The sequence below is a fragment of the Bidens hawaiensis genome, unplaced genomic scaffold (genome assembly GCF_021521415.1).
Source record: "Bidens hawaiensis isolate Kalapana, Puna unplaced genomic scaffold, B.hawaiensis_p1.1 tig00031086_1, whole genome shotgun sequence".
NCBI lineage: Eukaryota > Viridiplantae > Streptophyta > Magnoliopsida > Asterales > Asteraceae > Bidens > Bidens hawaiensis.
This window is the reverse complement of record NW_027505200.1, coordinates 254,129-276,930: the sequence shown is the minus strand read 5'-3', so window position 1 is coordinate 276,930 and position 22,802 is coordinate 254,129. Positions and strand designations below refer to the sequence as shown.

Genomic DNA, 22,802 nt, shown 5'->3' with positions numbered 1-22,802 from the left:
GAGCTTGGTCACGCGCCTCCGCCTCCAGCTCCAAGTCGAGCGCTCTGCGCGCGTACTTGGCCGCGTCTGCCTCCGCCGCCTGCAGCTTCTCCCGCGCAGCCTGAAGCTCATGCCCGCGCTTCACGAAGGCGCTGTTGGCACTTGCTCTGTTCTCACTGAGCTCTGCTTGGAGCTTCTCAGCTCTCTCGCGAGCATCAGAAAGATGCCAAGCAGACACCTTAGCCTCTTGCTTGGCTTCCGCAAGAGCATCACGTACTTTTACGTAATCAGAGCGAAGCTCTTGGGAGGCAGCAAAGAAGGCCGACCCAGCAAACATATGATCGTTGAGCAGGTCGTCGCGAGCGCGGTCCTCCTGGAACCTCCTTTCAGATGGAGGCACAGCATGAGCCCAGAATTCCGCACACACACCCATGGACTGAAATGTGCTGTCTTCAGTAATATTCCATCTCGGGCGGTAAATGTGATCGGCTTCCTGCAAAAACAAAGTAATTATCTAAGTCATCAAAACATTAAGATGGAAGTCCGCGTAGCGGAGCAAAAAAGAACCTATACCTGCGGGGATGAAGCAGAAAAGTCAGCGCCAGCCCCACGAGAAGGCTCAGCCGCGAAGCCTCGTGGCGCTGCAGGACTGGCGCGACCGCGGTCGGAGTCTTCAACTTCAAACTCCTCTTCCTCCTCGGAAACAGGCTTTTTCTCCTGCGACTTAGAGCCAAAATCGGTCTCGCGAGGAGGGCTGTGCGCAGGAGGAGGTGAGGGAGGTCTCGACGCCGCCAGGTCGGCGCGCAAAACGGCCTCCTGCTCCTTAGTAATCCCGATGAGGGAGATTCATCGCTTGCAGGAGCAGGAGCAGAGCCAACGGCGCTGGCACCGGCGCCAGGAGTGCCACCAGCAGCTTGTACGCCAGCTACGACTTCTATGAAAAAATCAACAAAAAGAAATGGTTCATGACTTGATCTAAAAGAAAGTCAGAAAATAAGATCGCAATACGTACCTTGGCGCGACTCCGTTCGCGAAGCAAACATCGCCATGAAGTCCATTCTACCCTTCTTCGAGGGAAAAACAGGGGACTTCGAAGCGACCTCCGGCGCAGGCGCGGCACCTTGTTGCGCCTGGGGTTGATCCACCAACGTCGCCGGCTCTACAAACATTTGAGTGAGCAAAGATTCATTAGTAACTCTATCAGAATCGCGCTCATAGAACCATAAAAGATAAGCAAAGCATACCTGTCGAAGGAGCAACACCGCTTCCCTTTTCCGCAGCGCGAAGGGAGGAGGTAGCGCCACCATACCTCAAGTGGACAGGAGGTCTGCCCACTTTTTGAGGCAGGGAAGACAAGGAAACCTTGGTGGTAAACTCCTGGGTTTTCCCAAATCCCCCCGCCTGAGTAGGAGTGTGACACCCGGTAAATTCCCAATCCCTTAAACTAAGTAATCAACCTAATAATTAGGTGATTGTAAATATGATGCGCGCCATGTCAGTCAGCGCGTGCATTTGTTATGTGCGCCCTGCGCGAGCGCGCCATGTTAGTCAGCGCGTGCATTTGTTATGTGCGCCCTGCGCGGAGCGCGCCATGTTAGTCAGCGCGTGCATTTGTTATGTGCGCCCTGCGCGAGCGCACCATGTTAAGAACCAGCTGTGAGCATATGTTATATGCGCCATGCGCGAATGTTTTGGCTTTATGTTTTCATGTAACTTAAGTTATGTTGTCTATGGGTTGACCATCCCGCATGATGCTAAGGCGGGTGCATCCTACATCGTTTATGCGCGTGCGGAAGGGAACTAACCTCCCGCATGGCGGGGAACATTGAGAGCTAGTTTGTCTGAAGCTCCAAGATGGAATTGACTTCAACATGACTGATCACTATGTTGAAATACCAAGACCACCTGGAGAATCTACAAATGAAACTCAATATCCCCAACTGCGAGAAGGTTACGCACCTACCCGCAGCAAAGAAATGTCCTTCACGCAGAAAGCTATGCGCACAAAGTGATGCGCACAGAACACTTAGTCTATTCTCCAGACATAGGAGATTTCTCCCGCCCAAAAGGAAACAGTAGCGTGTTTCAGAGATTTTCCACTTTTTTTTACTGTACACTGATAAAAGTACCTGAAAAAGCACACTGTAACATGAAAAGTCAACTGTCAGCCACCCTATTCTCACCAACCCCAGACCTGCATGTCCTGTCCAAATCAAATCAAGATCTTTTGTCCACTCCTCCACTTTTAAGTAAACAATAAACAATAATAATTTCCATACTTTATCATCATTACACCTAGATATGAAAAGATTTCAATCCCCTAAAGCAAGGATTGTGTTCCCTTGAGTTTGCCTATAAATTTGTAACCTAAATTATCACCCAAAACACACTTCAAAGAACTGCAAACTTGCACTAATCATCTCCCGAGCATCCGTTATTTTCGATTCCGTTCCAGTTACTAGGTAAGCCGAGGTTATAACCTTGAGATCTACTTTCCAACCCTTATATTCTCCTATTTCTTGATCTTAATATATATACTTCTTGTTATTTAATCGTATTCTAGACCTTCGATTCCGAGGCCAACACCAAGAAAACCCGAATCTCGATTAATCCCTTAACAAGAACCACAGGTGAGTCTCACAGCCCCTATTTTCACTGTTTTCACTATTTTTAAACTGTTTTCGGGGCGAGGGACACGTACTTAAATAATGTTTTATCATGGTATACTTACAAGCTATGCAAGCGATTATGTGTTTAAGTTATGTTTCATGATGAGTAATGCAAACGGTTATCTAAGGTTTTCGATGTATGTGCGCTAGAACTCGAGTAAGTGATCACTTTACCATTGGAACTCTAAGGGTAGGGACTGCTGGTTTGATCCACCCACTCGTTGGGGTCGCACCTCTTTGCATGGACGAGTGCCTAGTATGGTCATGGGGCAGTACTATGGGTTTGAACCCGCTCGTAGGGGTCGCGCCTCTTTGCTATGGACGAGCGCCTTGTTTTCCGGCACAACGTCCGCGCGTAACCCGCGGGACGGAATTATTATTTTAGCTCGTAGTGGCAGCGCCACTTTGCATGGACGAGCACATGTTCCTGAAACGTTCGCGCGTAACCCGCGGGACGGTATTACTTATTTTAGCTCGTAGTGGCAGCGCCACTTTGCATAGACGAGCACAGTTCCAGAAATGTTCGCGCGTAACCCGCGGAACGATTTTATCAGAATATGTTGATATAACTATGTCTTACCAAGCATGTTTTTAATGATGCTATCAGAATTATGTTTCAGAATGATTTGTATCAAGATTATGATGCAATACGATTTATCAAGTTACTAAGAATTGTGAACTCACTCAGTTTATACTGATTCAAACGTTTTTACGTGTCTTTCAGGAGATAACTAGGTAGCGCATGGAGTCACACTTAGAGCACCTCACGCTGAACATCTAAACTAGCTTTTTGGAAGATTTTAGTTCTATCCCTTCGATGCGCGTGGTTGTTCCCGCCGCGCATGGGGATATGGCGTGGAAATCTTCAATAATTTTTATACTTGGATGTTTTTTTATAATTTTTAATCAATGTAATGTATTTGTATTAAACTTTTCATGCGCAATGAAAATCTTACTTTGAATATTTGCAATGGCCCGTGCTTAAGTATCAATTCCCACTCGCGCGCGCCCGGCTGTTTCCGCCGCTCAGGGCCGGGTGTGACAGATTGGTATCAGAGCACTGGTTATAGCGAACTAGGAAAAGAAGTTTTAACCTAGACTATAACCGTTGGGGAATCGCATGAAATATTTTTCAAAGAAAATACTTTCAAAAGAAACTATACACACACTTAGGAACACGGGTCACACTGTCTAGTAAATAATGATAACATTATGTGCTCAGAGTACATGCGCTAAGTCTGATATTTTCACTCTTTTAAAGCGAGAATGCCTCCAACTAATGCCAAGGGAATTACCATGACACCCGAGGAACTCGCGGAAATAATCGCGCAGGCGATTGCGACACATGAGGCCAGCAAGGCCGAATCAAGTCAGGGTCGTCAGAATGAGACCCCAGAACCCGAATCAGGAGCCTTGGACAAAGGATGCTCCTATAAGACATTCGTGGCCTGTAAGCCTTGGCCATTCAAGGGAACCGAAGGGGCCATTGGGCTCTACAACTGGATTGACAAGATGGAGACAGTTCTCTCCATTAGCGGATGTAGTGAGAACCAGAAGGTCCTTTACGCGACCTGTATGTTCCAAGAGGCAGCTTCGTCTTGGTGGAAGCTTCAAACGAAAACATTGGGGCGAGAAGTTGCTCTCCACAAGACCTGGGAGGAACTGAAGGAGATGATGATGAGGAAGTTCTGCTCTCGCGCAGAAATCCAGAGTCTACAACAGGAATTCTGGAACCACACCATGGTAGGAACGGATATCGACGCCTACAACAACCGGTTCAACGAACTTTGCCAGTTGGTGCCAGACATGGCAAACACGGAGGAAAAGAAGATCGAGAGGTATATTTTTGGGTTACCTCCTGTTGTTAGGGTTCCGCTCAACGCCGCAGCGCCTCCAACCTTTGATGAGGCGGTAGCGCGGGCCATTACCCTTACAAGGGATACGATCCGTGCGGGTATGTTGACTACGCGCGGAATCGAGCAGCGAACCTCTGATCCCAAGAGGAAATGGAACTCTCACCACCGAGGGTCCGACACCAAGCAGCCACCGTTCAAGAAGCAGGAAAGCGCAAGGGTTTACGCGATTCAGGCCGCGGAGCCACCACGAAAAGGATACAGCGGGCCTCGCCCATGGTGCAACAAATGCAAGTATCACCACGAGGGTGAATGCGCAAGAATCGAATGTGCCAAATGTGGCAGACCAGGGCACAAGACGATGAATTGCCGTATCAGAGAAGCTGGAGCAAGCGACAACTGCTACGCATGCGGGAAGCCAGGGCATTTTAGTCGGGATTGCCCGCAAAAGGGGAACCAAGCTCGCGGGAGAGCTTTTGTGATCGGCGCAGGCGAAGCTAAAGAAGAGCCGAATGTGGTAACCGGTACGTTTTTGCTTAACGGACATTTTGCATCTGTCTTATTTGATACTGGCGCTGACCTAAGTTTTATATCCGCCGAGTTTAAAGACTCCCTAGGCCTAGCAACCGGTAGACTAGACACGCCTTATACTATAGAACTAGCCAATGGTAGGCAGTTATACGCGAACGAAAGAACTGAACAATGTGTTATAGTCATGGGAGGTCACGGGTTCAATATTAACTTGTTGCCAATAGACTTGGGAAGTTTTGACATTGTGGTAGGTATGGATTGGTTAGTTGAGAACCGCGCGGAAGTTATTTGCCATGAGAAGCAGGTTCGGATCCCACTGTTGAACGGAGAAACCTTGGTAATTCAAGGGGAAAGAAGGGGAGTTGCGACGAAACTGATTTCGTGCCTAAAGGCGCGAAAGTGCCTAAGGAAAGGGTGCTACGCCTTCCTGGCGCATGTCGTAGAGAAGAAAGGAGATGAGCGAAGAATTGAAGACTTACCAGTAGTGCGCGAATTTCCAGAAGTTTTTCCTGAAGATTTGCCCGGATTACCGCCGCCGCGACAAGTCGAGTTTCGTATTGATTTAGTCCCAGGAGCTGCGCCAGTAGCTCGAGCGCCTTATCGACTAGCTCCATCTGAGATGCAAGAGCTATCCAATCAGTTACAGGAACTATTGGATAAGGGTTTCATACGCCCAAGCTTTTCACCTTGGGGAGCTCCAGTACTGTTTGTTAAGAAGAAGGATGGTTCGTTCAGAATGTGTATTGACTACAGGGAACTGAACAAGCTGACAGTCAAGAATCGGTACCCCTTACCGAGGATTGACGACTTATTTGACCAGTTGCAGGGATCCAGTTATTATTCGAAGATAGATCTACGGTCAGGATACCACCAACTTAGGGTCCATGAGGAAGATGTGCCGAAAACAGCCTTCCGAACTAGATACGGCCATTATGAGTTCTTAGTAATGCCTTTCGGGCTAACTAATGCGCCGGCTGTGTTCATGGATCTGATGAACCGCGTGTGCAAACCATACTTGGACAAATTTGTGATTGTGTTTATAGATGATATTCTGATTTACTCACGGACCAAGGCCGAGCATGAGCAACACCTGAGATTGATTTTGGAATTGTTGAGGAAAGAAAAGTTGTATGCGAAGTTTTCCAAGTGCGAGTTTTGGCTTAAAGAAGTTCACTTTCTCGGTCACGTTGTAAACGAGAAAGGAATTCACGTTGATCCTTCCAAAGTCAAGGCCATCGAAAACTGGGAAGCGCCAAAAACCCCAACTGAGGTGAGGCAATTCCTAGGACTAGCTGGCTACTATCGACGCTTCATTGAGAACTTCTCCAAAATAGCTCTACCTCTGACCGCGCTAACTCAGAAAGACAAGAAGTTTGTTTGGGGCGAAAATCAGGAAACAGCATTTCAAATGTTGAAACAGAAGTTATGTAGTGCGCCAATTTTGTCTTTGCCCGAGGGGATGGATGACATTGTTGTTTACTGCGACGCTTCACATCAGGGACTTGGATGTGTCCTTATGCAGCGAGACAAAGTCATAGCGTATGCCTCACGCCAACTCAAGACCAATGAAAAGAACTACACAACGCATGATTTAGAACTTGGAGCGGTTGTCTTCGCGCTAAAGATTTGGCGCCATTACCTCTATGGTACAAAGTGTATAATCTTTACGGATCACAAGAGCCTTCAGCATATATTTGATCAAAAGGATTTAAACATGAGGCAACGAAGATGGGTGGAGTTGTTGAACGATTATGATTGCGAGATTAAGTACCACCCTGGAAAGGCGAATGTGGTAGCAGACGCGCTAAGTAGGAAGGAGCGAATAAAAACGCTACGAGTCAAGGCTCTAAGGTTGACCATTCGCGCAGATCTCTCTACCCGCATCCGAGACGCTCAGCAAGAAGCCTTGAAACCAGAGTTTGTTAAAAACGAATGCCTTGGGGGTATGGTTAAGAATTTGGAACTTAAAGAGAACGGCAATCTATATTTCGCTAACCGCATATGGGTCCCTCTCAAGGGAGGATTGCGCGAGCAGGTATTGAACGAAGCTCACAAGACGCGGTATTCCGTACATCCTGGCGCAGACAAGATGTACCAAGATGTTAAAACGCTGTATTGGTGGCCCAATCTTAAAGGCGCCATCGCGACGTATGTCAGTAAGTGCCTGACGTGTTCGAAGGTAAAGGCTGAATACCAGAAACCATCAGGGTTGCTTCAACAGCCAGAAATTCCCATGTGGAAGTGGGAACAAATCTCTATGGACTTCATCACCAAACTGCCAAGGACACCTGGGGGTTATGACACAATATGGGTTATTGTGAATCGGCTAACTAAGTCAGCGCACTTCCTGCCTATCAAGGAAACCGATAAGATGGAAAAGTTAGCCCGACTGTATATTCGAGAAGTAGTTTCAAAACATGGAGTCCCAGTGTCCATCATTTCTGATAGAGATAGTCGGTTCACATCAAGGTTTTGGAGATCGTTACAAGGAGCTTTAGGTACTCGTCTTGACATGAGTACGGCATATCATCCTCAAACGGATGGGCAAAGCGAGCGAACAATCCAGACATTGGAAGATATGCTACGCGCGTGCGCAATCGATTTCGAAGGTAGCTGGGATACTCATCTCCCATTGGTTGAATTTTCTTACAACAACAGCTATCACACAAGCATTAAGGCTGCGCCGTTCGAAGCTTTGTATGGGCGCAAGTGTAGATCCCCACTGTGCTGGGCTGAAGTAGGTGACAAGCAAATGACTGGTCCAGAATTGATCCAAGAAACAACAGACAAGATTTTTCAGATAAGGGATCGCCTTAAGACAGCGCGCGACAGACAGAAGAGCTACGCAGATGTGCGAAGGAAACCATTGGAGTTTCAAGTAGGGGATAAAGTACTTTTGAAAGTCTCTCCATGGAAAGGAGTCCCCCGTTTCGGCAAGCGAGGAAAGTTGAATCCGCGCTTCATTGGACCATTCGAGATCCTGGAAAGGATCGGTCCGGTTGCTTATAAGCTCCGTTTACCCGCCGAACTCAGTGGAGTTCATGATACGTTTCACGTGTCCAACCTCAAAAAGTGCTTATCTGACGAAACGTTGATTTTGCCGATGGAAGAGATTCACATCGACAAACAGCTGCACTTCATAGAAGAACCTATAGCAGTAACCGATTGGAAAGAACAAAAGTTACGCAGGAGCAAAATCAAGTTAGTAAAGGTTCAATGGAACTCGAGGCGTGGGCCTGAATTCACTTGGGAAAGAGAAGACCAAATACGCAAGAAATACCCACACCTCTTTCAGAACATGGCTTCTGCCAGCAACGTCTCCTAAATTTCGGGACGAAATTCGTTTAACGAGGGGAGAATGTGACACCCGGTAAATTCCCAATCCCTTAAACTAAGTAATCAACCTAATAATTAGGTGATTGTAAATATGATGCGCGCCATGTCAGTCAGCGCGTGCATTTGTTATGTGCGCCCTGCGCGAGCGCGCCATGTTAGTCAGCGCGTGCATTTGTTATGTGCGCCCTGCGCGAGCGCGCCATGTTAGTCAGCGCGTGCATTTGTTATGTGCGCCCTGCGCGAGCGCACCATGTTAAGAACCAGCGTGAGCATATGTTATATGCGCCATGCGCGAATGTTTTGGCTTTATGTTTTCATGTAACTTAACGTTATGTTGTCTATGGGTTGACCATCCCGCATGATGCTAAGGCGGGTGCATCCTACATCGTTTATGCGCGTGCGGAAGGGAACTAACCTCCCCGCATGGCGGGAACATTGAGAGCTAGTTTGTCTGAAGCTCCAAGATGGAATTGACTTCAACATGACTGATCACTATGTTGAAATACCAAGACCACCTGGAGAATCTACAAATGAAACTCAATATCCCCAACTGCGAGAAGGTTACGCACCTACCCGCAGCAAAGAAATGTCCTTCACGCAGAAAGCTATGCGCACAAAGTGATGCGCACAGAACACTTAGTCTATTCTCCAGACATAAGGAGATTTCTCCCGCCCAAAAGGAAACAGTAGCGTGTTTCAGAGATTTTCCACTTTTTTTTACTGTACACTGATAAAAGTACCTGAAAAAGCACACTGTAACATGAAAAGTCAACTATCAGCCACCCTATTCTCACCAACCCCAGACCTGCATGTCCTGTCCAAATCAAATCAAGATCTTTTGTCCACTCCTCCACTTTTAAGTAAACAATAAACAATAATAATTTCCATACTTTATCATCATTACACCTAGATATGAAAAGATTTCAATCCCCTAAAGCAAGGGATTGTGTTCCCTTGAGTTTGCCTATAAATTTGTAACCTAAATTATCACCCAAAACACACTTCAAAGAACTGCAAACTTGCACTAATCATCTCCCGAGCATCCGTTATTTTCGATTCCGTTCCAGTTACTAGGTAAGCCGAGGTTATAACCTTGAGATCTACTTTCCAACCCTTATATTCTCCTATTTCTTGATCTTAATATATATACTTCTTGTTATTTAATCGTATTCTAGACCTTCGATTCCGAGGCCAACACCAAGAAAACCCGAATCTCGATTAATCCCTTAACAAGAACCACAGGTGAGTCTCACAGCCCCTATTTTCACTGTTTTCACTATTTTTAAACTGTTTTCGGGGCGAGGGACACGTACTTAAATAATGTTTTATCATGGTATACTTACAAGCTATGCAAGCGATTATGTGTTTAAGTTATGTTTCATGATGAGTAATGCAAACGGTTATCTAAGGTTTTCGATGTATGTGCGCTAGAACTCGAGTAAGTGATCACTTTACCATTGGAACTCTAAGGGTAGGGACTGCTGGTTTGATCCACCCACTCGTAGGGGTCGCACCTCTTTGCATGGACGAGTGCCTAGTATGGTCATGGGGCAGTACTATGGGTTTGAACCCGCTCGTAGGGGTCGCGCCTCTTTGCATGGACGAGCGCCTTGTTTTCCGGCACAACGTCCGCGCGTAACCCGCGGGACGGAATTATTATTTTAGCTCGTAGTGGCAGCGCCACTTTGCATGGACGAGCACATGTTCCTGAAACGTTCGCGCGTAACCCGCGGGACGGTATTACTTATTTTAGCTCGTAGTGGCAGCGCCACTTTGCATAGACGAGCACAGTTCCCAGAAATGTTCGCGCGTAACCCGCGGAACGATTTTATCAGAATATGTTGATATAACTATGTCTTACCAAGCATGTGTTTTAATGATGCTATCAGAATTATGTTTCAGAATGATTTGTATCAAGATTATGATGCAATATGATTTATCAAGTTACTAAGACTTGTGAACTCACTCAGTTTATACTGATTCAAATGTTTTTACGTGTCTTTCAGGAGATAACTAGGTAGCGCATGGAGTCACACTTAGAGCACCTCACGCTGAACATCTAAACTAGCTTTTTGGAAGATTTTAGTTCTATCCCTTCGATGCGCGTGGTTGTTCCCGCCGCGCATGGGGATATGGCGTGGAAATCTTCAATAATTTTTATACTTGGATGTTTTTTTATAATTTTTAATCAATGTAATGTATTTGTATTAAACTTTTCATGCGCAATGAAAATCTTACTTTGAATATTTGCAATGGCCCGTGCTTAAGTATCAATTCCCACTCGCGCGCGCCCGGCTGTTTCCGCCGCTCAGGGCCGGGTGTGACAAGGAGGATCCTGAACAACAGGGGCAACATCTTTCTTCTGTTTCTTACTGGCCACTGCGCCAGTTTTCCCCTTAGCTTTACGCTTTAGTTGGGGCGCCTCCTCCTCCTCCTCCTCTTCCGCGAGCTCCAGCTCGTAGTTTTCGAGCGCATCTACAATACACGCAACAGAAGTGTTAGCAAAATTTGGTATTATATGCGAAAATGCATAAGTACAAAGGCTTACCAGGCGCATCGCTGTCGAAGACAAATCCCAGATCAACAGGGATGAACATGTCATCAAAGCGATCGGGGAAACCAACCTCCCCAGCGCCGAGCGCGACGGAGCCACCCTCCATATGCTCATCATATGCGGCGTGGATATACTCCTTGGTGACTGCACAAAACAAGTCAAATGATATCAGCAAAAACAATTATATTCGCGCAGAAGTAAAGCAATGAGATAAACTTACACAAGCCGTCGACTTGGATAACGGGCTCATTCGCGCTGTCCGCCCACCTCCTGCTCATACCAACCCCCACCAGCGCCTCCTCACAAATGTTCTTGGCGGGGGATGGTTCAGCGGTCAACTTATTAACCCAGGCGCCAGTTGGGTTCTTGAGGACACCCACATCCGCAGGCGCAGAAGTGATCTCGCGCATAGTCATACGGATGGGGATCACGCCAGCCCTGATATAAAAAAAACCTCTCAGACCAGTCATGAAGGCTCTTGAATGAAACAGTGGAGCACTTCACCTTCTGACTGCGAGGAATGAAGGAGAACCAAGAATCTTGGATCTTGGGCTTATAAAAAAATTGAAAGCGCCGAGGGGTGGGCTCCTCGCGCTGGGATTTGCACATGAACTCAAAGTGAGTCATACGCACAAGTCCAAACGGATGGACTTAGGATATATGAATCCCATAGAACTTAAGCAGCGCACCCACAAACCTTGTCATCGGGAGACGAAGGTTGCAGTGGGTGAAAAAATGGCTATAAAGGGATATATAGCCGGTGGGCGGGTCCGCCGCCGTTTGCCCGGCCCCAGGCAACATGCAGCCAAACACAGGGAGAAACCCCTGAGAGGCGATAAGGCTGTCAAGATCAGCCTGCCTCAGTTTGCAGGGGATTTCATTCCACCTCTTCACAGCCTTGGTCCTCCCTACCTCCTCCGATGAGACCTCAGCAGCCTTCTTCCCCTTGCCGGTCTTCTTCAATGTAGACATTACTAACGATTTCCTACGGCAATGGATGGGGAAGATTGTGTTGTCTGAGCTATCAGACATACAACTGTGACAAAGAACAAAGGTTGCTTCTGAATAACAGATATTTGGGAAGCAGAACAAAGGTAATCAGAAGACAAAGAAAGAAAGGCTCTGAATAATAAACAAGAAGATGAAGGATAAAAAAACTCTAAGGGCTGGCTTTTATAGGCCCATGAGAGAGAAAAATTGGTGCTGATCGGACTTCACGCGCCCCCACTCGCAGGTGTAAGCCAACGGAAGCGCGACACGTGTCAATCACACTGTCTGAGGGGACACGAAAAGAAATAATACAGCTGTTGCCAGAGTTCACGCGCCACCACTCGCAGGAACGGACCAATGCGAGCGCGACACGTGTTCCTGACACTCTGTGAGGGGACACGAAAGGCAACTGTAGCACCTCGAGCACACGAAAGGTCTGACACGTCTCCATCACGTACATAGACGATTCGTTTTCAGCCAAAAGGATAGAATTTCGCGCAATGACGAGTAATAAGAAGAAAAAGACAAAACCCCTACTAAAAGAGCAAACTATTAAGTCTAATATCTATCTTACCTCGCTCGCGCGAGACAAGACACACATTAGACTGGGGGGGATTGAAGAGGTATCTACCCGCCTCAACACCGAGCGAGGCGGGTCAACCCACAAGATATAGACAAGAGGCTTGAAATCAAGACATTACGAAGGCACAAAGCCAAAACCTATGCGCATGGCGCATATCACATATGCTCAGGCATCATATGCCCAGGCACCACACATGCTCAGGCATCATATGCCCAGGCACCACACATGCTCAGGCATCATATGCTCACGCATCACATATGCTCACGCATATCACATATGCGCGTGGCGCATCCGCGCGTGGCGCATATCACATGCTCGTGCATATCACATCTGCGCATGAAACATCTGCGCGTGAGAATAAAGAGAAGACCTCGCGCATCCTCAGGATAGGCGCGTATCACACATGCACATAATCAACCTCATCCTTACCCAAATCAGGATTAGGGCAACCTTGATTGTGCACGTCAGACAACCTTCCAGAAGGTATCTTTTTAAGGAATAAGAATATGCTGATGTTGACAGCTGCCAAATGAAAGGTGGACAACTCAGCATAACCCATGTGCTACCACGTGATTATAACCAATGAGAAAGCACCAGGTGTCCCAGAGGACACGTGGCGCAGAGCAATTGGAGGAGGCCAACAAGGCTGAGCCTAATCAGTGGAAACCCTAGCACTATAAATACAGCATCAACTCCACAAGGAGAGACATTCAAGCACATTCAATCATATTCAATTACATTCAATCACAGACAGTTACAGCCAGTAACACAATCACACAGAGTATTCAGCTATTAAGCAATACTCTCCAGATTTCCTTACTCTGATATTACTATCTTCTCCCACAAATACTTATTCTCACACCGGAGGGTTACCCCAAAGAGGACCCCTCTGTCCCTTTCTGAGGGGTAAGTTGACGGTGCTGTTCATTTTGTAGGTGGAAGAACACAGATCCAAGAAAACCATCGGTGAAATAGTATAATCACACCCGAGGAAAGTAGATCGTCTACCAGTGAGTCGATCCACGTCTCTTCAATAACATTAGTATTCAATAAAACATAAACCTTTTAACTTAAACACCATAACATTATTCAATAAACCATAAACCTTATAACACTTTATATAGAACTAAAACACTATACCATTATTAGAACAAAACACTATGGTATAACAAATGATGTGCGGGTAAAAGGTGTTTTTCATGTTTAATATCGTGTATTTTAGTTATTTATATATCGAACACAATTACTTTGTGAGTTTTTATATGTGTAGGTGTTTAGTACTTAAACGACTTAATTCGGAACGTTCATCATGGTAAATACCCAGTTACAGATAAAGGAAGCAACCAGAGGGTCGGACAGGTAAACGCGCAACAAGAAAAAGAAAAACATGGAATTTTGGTGCATGGCAAGCCGTAAGCAACAACCTGGTCGTAACAGCCATGGCTGGGCGTAAGAGGGGGTCTTAGGCCAGTGCTTTAGACTCGTAAGGTGTTTCTAGCCACCATAAGTGACGGTTAAGTTTTTTATTCTCAGAGGTATTTAAGCGCGGTTTTCATATTCAGTCATAACTTCTTAAAACCTAGCAACCTTGGATGATTTAGGAGCTATTCCATAGTAAAATAAAACTTCTCAATCATCAATTCTTTGATGGTTTCAAGATCCCAATCAACAATCGAGTTAATCGTGATACTGTGGCAATGCTAAACCTCTTGTGACTTCTTCAGGTCTAGGTGTTAAGTAAAAACTGATTATTTATGATTTCTATCTATTTTTTGATCTGAGTTTTGGTTAATCATTTGGTTAGTCGAGATTTTACGTTGTTTTGATTGTTTACACAAATATTTGTCTGGGATTTGCTTTTATCATCAGTTAATGGGTTTGAATTCATAAATATATATGATTAATTTCTTATATTCATTGAATTATTTACCATTAGCTAGTGATTATTATTAAGTCTTATATATGCGTGTTGGTTGTTAACTAGACTATATTGTTGTGTCAATTAGTTGGATTGGGCTCTGTTAAGCAACTTAACCAAATAATAGTCTCTTTTAATTACTTATCACTCATACTAAATAAATCATGTACGTGGTTTTCCAATTGGTAGGAATTATAATTAATCAATTCGTCCATAACTTGAAACTTGAAGTGTGGTCATCGTTTCTTTAGTAGTTTTTACAACAAAAGTTTATCATGTTAATTTCTTATTGTTTTTTTGTAGCATTTTCAACTGTGAAGACGACATTACGTTTCCGTACTCGTTTAAGTTGATTAAGACCCAAAATTATTTAGTTTTTTTATTAGGCCACGACATCTATATAAATGGCGATGTTGCTGGGGATTTGAGCCAATTTATCGAGTTGTAGAACATGTTTAGGAATATGTATGTGTCCTCATTTTCATTTCACGTGTGTTTATCATAATGTTTCATTGTTTTAAAACTTGCCTCTTTATGCCAAAACCAATCCAAAGTCAACTTGTGGATAAGGGTGGTTAATAATCAAAGAACTCCGCTTTCTCTCTAATTTATTAGGTCAATTTTAATTGTAAAAGATTGCGTATTAAATATTTGGGCTTAATTGTTCAAAATAATTCTTCGGTATTTTGATTTAGTGGTTAATGAGTTTATTTAAAATGAGATTATTTGTTTAATTGTTTAAAGTGAGCTTAGTTGTTTGATAATTGTAAATTAGTTTATTGCTTTATATGATAATATTTTTCTTAAGAGTTTACTAGCATTTTTTGAGGGCGGTTTCAAAATTTTTAGATGTTACTTGGGATCACATCACATATATACTAAGAAAAATTAGAAAAAATTTATAAGGTGCGACCGCACCCCATAACAATAAAGGTATGACAATGGGTGTCACGTGGGCGGCAACACCGTCCATAATGTTTCAAAAGGCAGTCGAATACGCTCTTGTGTGACAATTGAGGTCGATTAGTCACCTTTACAAATTCACAAGTTACTCTATTTATAAGTTTTTTACTCTTTTTAGTGGAAAAGGACCATCAAATTTTAAACATATCGAGTTTTCATTTATGAGAAAAGATATCACCTTCTTGTCAATGATATCATTAGATTTGATAATAAATTTACCAAGCTCACGTCATATATCACATCGCCATCCTTCCAAAACCTGTCTTAAGGGTTTCTTAATGTAAACATATATCATCTTAAACTGTTGCATGTTTAATTTAACCACTAACCAGTCTTAGATTACCAATTGAATTTTCATTAATTACCGTTTGGATGCGGAATTTGAATAGGATCGCGACGAGAATGGCGCTTGCCTTAAGAGGATATATACATGTTGAGGATTAATTGTACATGTAGGCTTTACCCGGACACCTCAACTTGCACTATTAGTCCAATTGCCTTATGCCGGGAATATGGATTCCGTTTACAAGTTACTAGAGTTCCCTGTCTAGCAACCATTAACGGAGGAGATTAAAGAGGCGTTTTAACTAAGCATTTTTTGTGGCACAAGTGTGGAAGATTTGGAAATGGAGAAATGAGAAAATATTTATGAGCAGTGGCGGATCCAGGAATTTTTTTCAGGTGGTGCACTACGTTTAGATTCTTCAATTTTATAGAGTCGGGTATAAAAAAATTCAGGTCGGTTTGAGGTTCGGGTCAGTTCGATGGATCGGGCAAAGTTCATTACGTAATATAAATATGATAAAATAATAAAAGGGGCACCGTTATTAAAGTTCATCTCTGTCATCTCATTATACTTTTAGTGGGCTTTTTTAATTGAAATCTGTGGATAATTGAAAAGATTTCATACACTATGACACTGAATTTATATATTTGATTAATAACATTATTGCTCCATTTGTTGTTGAATTAGTCTACTCCATAGACATAACTTTTCAATCTGGCATGTTTTTAAAATATCTTAACAGAATGTTTACATATTACTTGGAACTCTGATGGTGATGTATTATATGGATATTGTAAAAGTAAGGGAAGAGAGTGGTTGCAGATTCAAGGCTTGATGATGATTGTCAACTTCTACTAAACTGTAGGTCCTAATGTGACTAGGCTTTTCAACATAAGTATATTTTTCTAATAATTCCATTGCATTATCTACAACTTGCGGTACAGGTAAAAGAGCTCATGGTATGACTAGATTACCCGGTGCGCTATCTAACACATGTGACCCCCCCGTGCGTCGCGCACGCGGGTAAAGAAACTTGTTAACAAACTAAAAACTAGAAACTAACAAATTAAAACCAACAATCTAACAAACTAAAACTAAATTTAACAAATAACTTAACAATTAAGTAGTTAACAATCAACAACAATTAACAAGAAGTCAAGAACAATTAACATTTAACAATGAATATAAACTTACATTCAAAGTGGGAGGATTCGAGCAATCGAGCTTCGAGGAAGAGTAGAAGGCATGAGGAGTGTACTGGTCGGCCGGAAAAGCGGCGGCGGTGCCGCGGTGGTCGGAGAACGGCTGAATGGGGACGGCTAGTAGGTTTGAAGAGGGTCAGGGGAGGGAGGCGTTGTTGTTTTGTGGTGTCTTTGTATTTTTATTATAAAACCCTAATTATTATAAGATTGAGTTAATGAAAAAAAAAGTCCAGAAAATAAAGCTGGAAACAAGAATTGACCATGTGACCTCCAGGTTTCAAACTAACAATTTACCAGCTGGACCAAGGCTTCAATTATAAATTAAGTGGTTCCTTCCTAATTTATAAGGTGGTTTCTTTGGTATTTTCTATATATAAATTCACTATTATTTCGAAACTCGGGTGGTTTCGGGGAACCACCCATTAACACCGTAGATCCGCCCCTGTTTATGAGTAAACAAGCAAACAATAGACGATCTCTAAGGGTAATTGCGGATGTTAAAGAGATATTTTATTTTTATTTTGTTCTTTTAAGAATCAAGGCACGCGATCCCTTTGGATATATTTGGAAGTTTGGTGTAAGTTTAATTTTGTTAACTTTCTTTTATAAGTTTGTCATCTTATTTTGTTGTAAGGAGTTCCATGTTTTTGTTTTAATATATTCGGTTAAAAAAATAGAATTCGAGCTAAGAGCATGCAGGCATCGACCTGTCACTCTAAAGAATTCCATCAAGCTAGAAAATTAAAACTCTAAAGTACATTATTATTGGTCTACCCATAAAATCATAGCCATGCTAGCTAGTGTTACACATTTTTCCCTAACACATAAATGAAGCCACAATTTGAACACATTTTCTATCATTTATTACCACTCTTGGTCACCAAGATAATTTATTAGCACACAGGAGAAGCTGGTGGTGAGGTGATCATGGCAAAGTTATTGGTTATGTTTTTCCAACCACCATCCAGAAGATCAACAAATTCTTCCCAGAAAGGATCTCCGTTGACAAAGTTATTTGCTTCGTCAACGTATGTGAAATCCTCAAAAGGATCCATTTGTGTTGCGGTTTGATCATCGTGTTTGATCATAGGACCTTGATCACATGAACTTAATAATGGCACGGCGGGTGTTGCAACAGAGGCATTTGAGGTCGAGATGAGCGATTGGAGGCTTTCGTTGTTGATAGCGTAATTCGACCATAAGTTTCCTTGCCATACTTTAAGGACATCAAGGCATGGTAGATGTGGTGGTGGAAGTTTTGTGGGTGTTTTCTGATTCTCATGGACAGAAGGTAAAACAAGGGTGGATGGTTGGGTTGAGTGGTTCTTAGGCTTTTGAACAAGCCTAGCTTCGGCCTCAAGCCGAGCGGCTTCCCATTGAGCCATGTGGTTCAAGGTGGAGCTCAAGTGTTGGGTGCCATTCTTTGGCTTGTGGGTCATTGGATCAATGCCCATTTTAGTCATCCGTTTTTTGATGTGAGAGTTCCAATGGTTCTTGATCTCGTTATCAGTCCTTCTTGGCAAGTGAGCGGCAATAGTTGACCATCTAAATGTAAACATGTAACATTAGCAACAAAAACTTTTTAGGCAGAGTGCATTTATCCTAACTTCTTGTTTGTCAGTTTTCAACTAATTAGTAATAATTTAATATATAAAACTCTTCCTAGCTAAGGTTACCGAACGGGTTCGGTAACCCTAGGAGATCTTAAGCACAAACAATCAAAAGGTTCGTATCCTTAGTTTGAAACATCAAATCAAATGTTTTTGTTTTCTTTTAGTATGAAAATGAGAAAATATTACTGGTGCGAAGAGTTAAAGAAACAATGCAACAAGTAAAGAGAGATTGCGTACGTTTACTACAACCCTAAACAAAACCTACATATTACCATGAAAATAGGAAAATATTGTCGGTGTGACGAGCTAGAGAAAGAGTACAACAAGTAAAAAGAGCAAAGTGAGTACGTTCACTACAACCCTAATAAAAACGTACCTGTTACCGAGTAGAGCATGAAGTTGAATGATGGTCCTTTCTTCATCCATGCTAAACTTTCCTCTCTTGATATCCGGCCTGAGGTAGTTCGTCCATCTTAACCGACAACTCTTTCCACATCTCTTAAGCCCTACATATTATCAAAATACTTAATATTTTTAGGATAAAAACACATGTAACATTAAGATGCATGCATGGGAATCATGCTAGATCACACGAATAATTACCGGCTTTAGCAGGCAAAGATCGCCAACTTCCATGCCCAAACTGTTGAATGTGAGACAGTAGCTTTCGGTCTTCTTCCGGTGTCCATGGACCTTTCTTCATCCCAACTCCTAACACACCCATGTTACCATTGTTGTTTTGTTTCTTCTTCTTCTCGGATTTCACCATCTTAACCCTAATTTCAGAAATAGAAGATCCTGTACCCCCAAGTACCTAGTTCTTACAATATATGTTTAACTTGTAAGATCTCTAGGTAATATGTTTAATCACAACAGAGATGAGAGAGAGAAGATTTTGAAAGTGAAAGATGAAAATGGAAAGGATAGTTTTATTTGCTTATCCTATGAAAAGAGTGGACATATTATATAATAGAAAGAAGTGGGAGAGTGTCAATAACTATAAGCATATGCACGTGTTTAATGGCTAGTTAAACCCCAACCATAATGTCCATTCTAAAATAAATAATAGCCGGGTGTTTATCTGGCGTGTTGCGTCGGACTGGTGCACTAAATTGTAAAAAAAAAACGCTCAATGCGATAGTGAACCGACACGAAAGTAAAGCATAAAAAACGTCCACACCAAATTAAATTCAACAAATTAGCTTTGTTTAAATAAAAAAAATGCGCCTAACAAAAAAACACATTCGTGTAGCACCGAAGAACTGATGATAATTCGCCCGGAATCATTAAATGGTGTCGACAATAACAAAACCCCGTGCTTTGCAGCGGCGAACATACACGGCTTCGGTCGGTATTTACGGAATCTGCACTAATTCGAAAACATTGACCTCGGTCGTTAACGGCACCAACAATAAATTGTAGACTAAAAAGAATTTGACATAAAAAAAGAAAAGAAGACGGTATCAGCGATACTAAAAACCCGTGCTTTGCGACGGCTAACTAACACTATTAAAATTGTAGAATTCGCTGTCGTTATCAACGATACCAATATTAAACCGTACGCTAAAAATAATTTAACATAATTAAATAAGTAAACTACGGTTTCGTCTTTGTGGTTTGTCTAAATATGCGGTTTTAGTCTAATAGTTTCAAAGTTGTGATTTTCGTTCATATGGTTTCATTTCACTTGTAATTAAACCCGACCTCACTAACCCTGTTAAGTCTGGTCGTAAAACTCATCAACGTGCCACTCACATTAAAGGCAACTTTAGATAAACCATATGAACGAAAACTGCAGTTTACTTTTTATGAACCAATCAAACCCATCACGTGACACCAACCCATAAGTTTTAAATATAAATAGTGAAGAGGTATGTACCCGCCTCAACACCGAGCAAGGCGGGTCAACCCACAAGATAAGACATTATAAAGGCACAAAGCCAAAACCTATGCGCATGGCGCATACAAAACATGCTCAGGCATCATATGCCCAGGCACCACACATGCTCAGGCATCATATGCCCAGGCACACATATGCTCGCGCATCACATATGCGCGCGGCGCATATCACATGCTCGTGCATATCACATCTGCGCATGAAACATCTGCGCGTGAGAATAAAGAGAAGACCTCGCGCATCCTCAGGATTGGCGCATATCACACATGCACATAATCGACCTCGTCCTTATCCAAATCAGGATTAGGGCAACCTTGATTGTGCACGTCAGACAACCTTCCAGAAGGTATCTTTTTAAGGAGTAAGAATATGCTGATGTTGACAGCTGCCAAATGAAAGGTCGACAACTCAGCATGACACATGTGCCACCACGTGATTACAACCAACGAGAAAGCGCCAGGTGTCCTAGAGGACACGTGGCGCAGTGCGATTGGAGGAGGCCAACGAGGCTGAGCCCAATCAGTGGAAACCCTAGCACTATAAATACAGCATCAACTCCACTTTGATGAGGACATTCATACTCAATCATTGACAGTTACAGGCAGTGATATCACATTCAATCATATTGAATTACATTCACTCACAGTCAGTTACACACAAACACACAGTCACACAATCATACAGTATTCAGCTATTAAGCAATACTCTCCAGATTCCCTTACTCTCACATTATTATCTTCTCCTACACATACTTATTCTCACGCCGGAGGGTTACCCCAAAGAGGACCCCTCTGTCCCTTTCTGAGGGGTAAGTTAACGGCGTTGTTCATTTTGTAGGTGGAATAACACAGATCCAGAAGAACCATCGGTGAAATAGTACAATCAAAACCCGAGGAAAGTAGATCTGCTACCAGTGAGTAGATCCACGTTTCTTCATTGGCGCCATCCACTGTTACAAACGGCAATCAGATCTCATCAGATCTACATAAAAAAAATCAATCACCATGGTTTCTGGCGTTCGTAACGCTGATCAAGCTCTGGAGGATATTGAACGTGAGGGTGTCAATGAAGGACAGCAGTTTCTGAGGGTGCCGCGTGATTCTACGCGCACCACCAGTAACCGTTCCTTCATCACAACCCCTCACGGCCAGACTGAAACTCCTCCAGACGATCTCACGTTACAAAATCTTGCCGGCGCGAAACTGAAAGGACCAATGGGTCCAGAAGAAGAAACAAATGATCCGAATGAATGGCTCATAAACGAGCAGCGGCGTCTAATGGAAAAGTACAATGAAATGGTCAAACAGAAAAAGCTAGCCGACCAAACACAAAGGCAAGCGTTTGATAAGCAGACTACAAAAAGGCCGCGCGCCGCCGGAAGATGGACATTCTGTTCACACTGCACACACTGAGTTCAGTGATGAAGAAGTGCATAGCATGAGGAAGACGCGAGATACTCATGCAGGAGGCTCACAACTCCGCGCGCCTGTGAACATGGCGCCTGGAGCCAGAGCAGATCTGGATCTGCACATGCCGTACAGCCCGCCAGTGAGGGGGCAAGTGGACGTAACCACGCCGTACAGGCCGGCCATCTTAGTGAAGCACTCAAAATTTACTGAGCGCATCGCTAAGGCCCCCATCCAGCACAAGACCAAGATGCCAAGTGGTCTGGGCAAATATGATGGCACAACAGATCCAGATGACTTTTTGCAAGGTTTCTATAACACGGGAAACCTAGAGAGCTGGACGATGCCAACATGGTGTCACATGTTTGCCCGCTGCCTTACGGGCGCGGCGCGTGTCTGGTTCGAGAGCTTGCCGACTGGGCAAATTGATGGGTTCGAGGAAATATTGGAAAAGTTCCAAGCCCACTTCGTACAGCAGCGCAGACACACGCGCGATCCTGATGACATCATGCACTGCGTGCGCAGGAATGATGAAACGATTGAGGACTACATCACTCGTTTCAATCGGGAGTCTCTGGCAATCGGGGGTATAACTGAGCAACTCCTGCGCGTGGCTTTTATACAAGGCGCGCGCAGTGATCAACTCCGCCGAGCTCTCGTAAGCAGAGATGGTATGCCCACCACTTGGGCAAAACTAATGGAAGCATCGCGAGTCTTAGCGAGAAATGAAAAACAGATTGCCCAAGATAGGGCAAGAGAAAGAGCGCATCAGGCTGAATCACCGCGCAGCAAAGAGAAGAGGGCCAAACAGAACTCTGTATGGTCCAGGTTGCAACCAACAAGTTTTTCTTCCGCAGAAAAGCAAACCGAACCAAGCTCACCCCAGCCCCAAAAAGATGTTCGTAATCGCGGGGAGGGTGACAAGAGGGAGGGCGGCAGAGATCCTAGCAGACCTCTGCCAAGAATATGGACTCCCCTCACTAAAACACCTTCACAGGTGTTAAGTACTGAGAATGTCCAAT

General features: G+C 43.7%; 1 protein-coding gene across 1 annotated transcript; it reads right to left on the bottom strand.

Annotated features, from left to right (window-relative positions):
• Nucleotides 1-17,697: 17,697 nt before the first annotated feature.
• On the bottom strand, nt 17,698-19,570 carry LOC143611410 (uncharacterized). Its single transcript, XM_077085614.1, has 3 exons — nt 19,081-19,570; nt 18,854-18,983; nt 17,698-18,409 (listed from the first exon to the last, which is right to left on the bottom strand). The coding sequence occupies exons 1-3, from the start codon at nt 19,244-19,246 to the stop codon at nt 17,758-17,760; spliced, it is 948 nt and encodes a 315-aa protein (XP_076941729.1). The 5' UTR covers nt 19,247-19,570; the 3' UTR covers nt 17,698-17,757.
• Between the last annotated feature and the right edge of the window lie 3,232 nt (nt 19,571-22,802).

Bases quoted from the DNA above. Each gene is read 5' to 3' on its own strand.
- LOC143611410 (XM_077085614.1), bottom strand. From the start codon at position 19,246: ATGGTGAAATCCGAGAAGAAGAAGAAACAAAACAACAATGGTAACATG. The intron at 18,984-19,080 runs GTAATTATTCGT...GATAATATGTAG, and splicing joins ATCTTTGCCTGCTAAAGCCG to GGCTTAAGAGATGTGGAAAG. The intron at 18,410-18,853 runs GTACGTTTTTAT...GTTTACATTTAG, and splicing joins CATGCTCTACTCGGTAACAG to ATGGTCAACTATTGCCGCTC.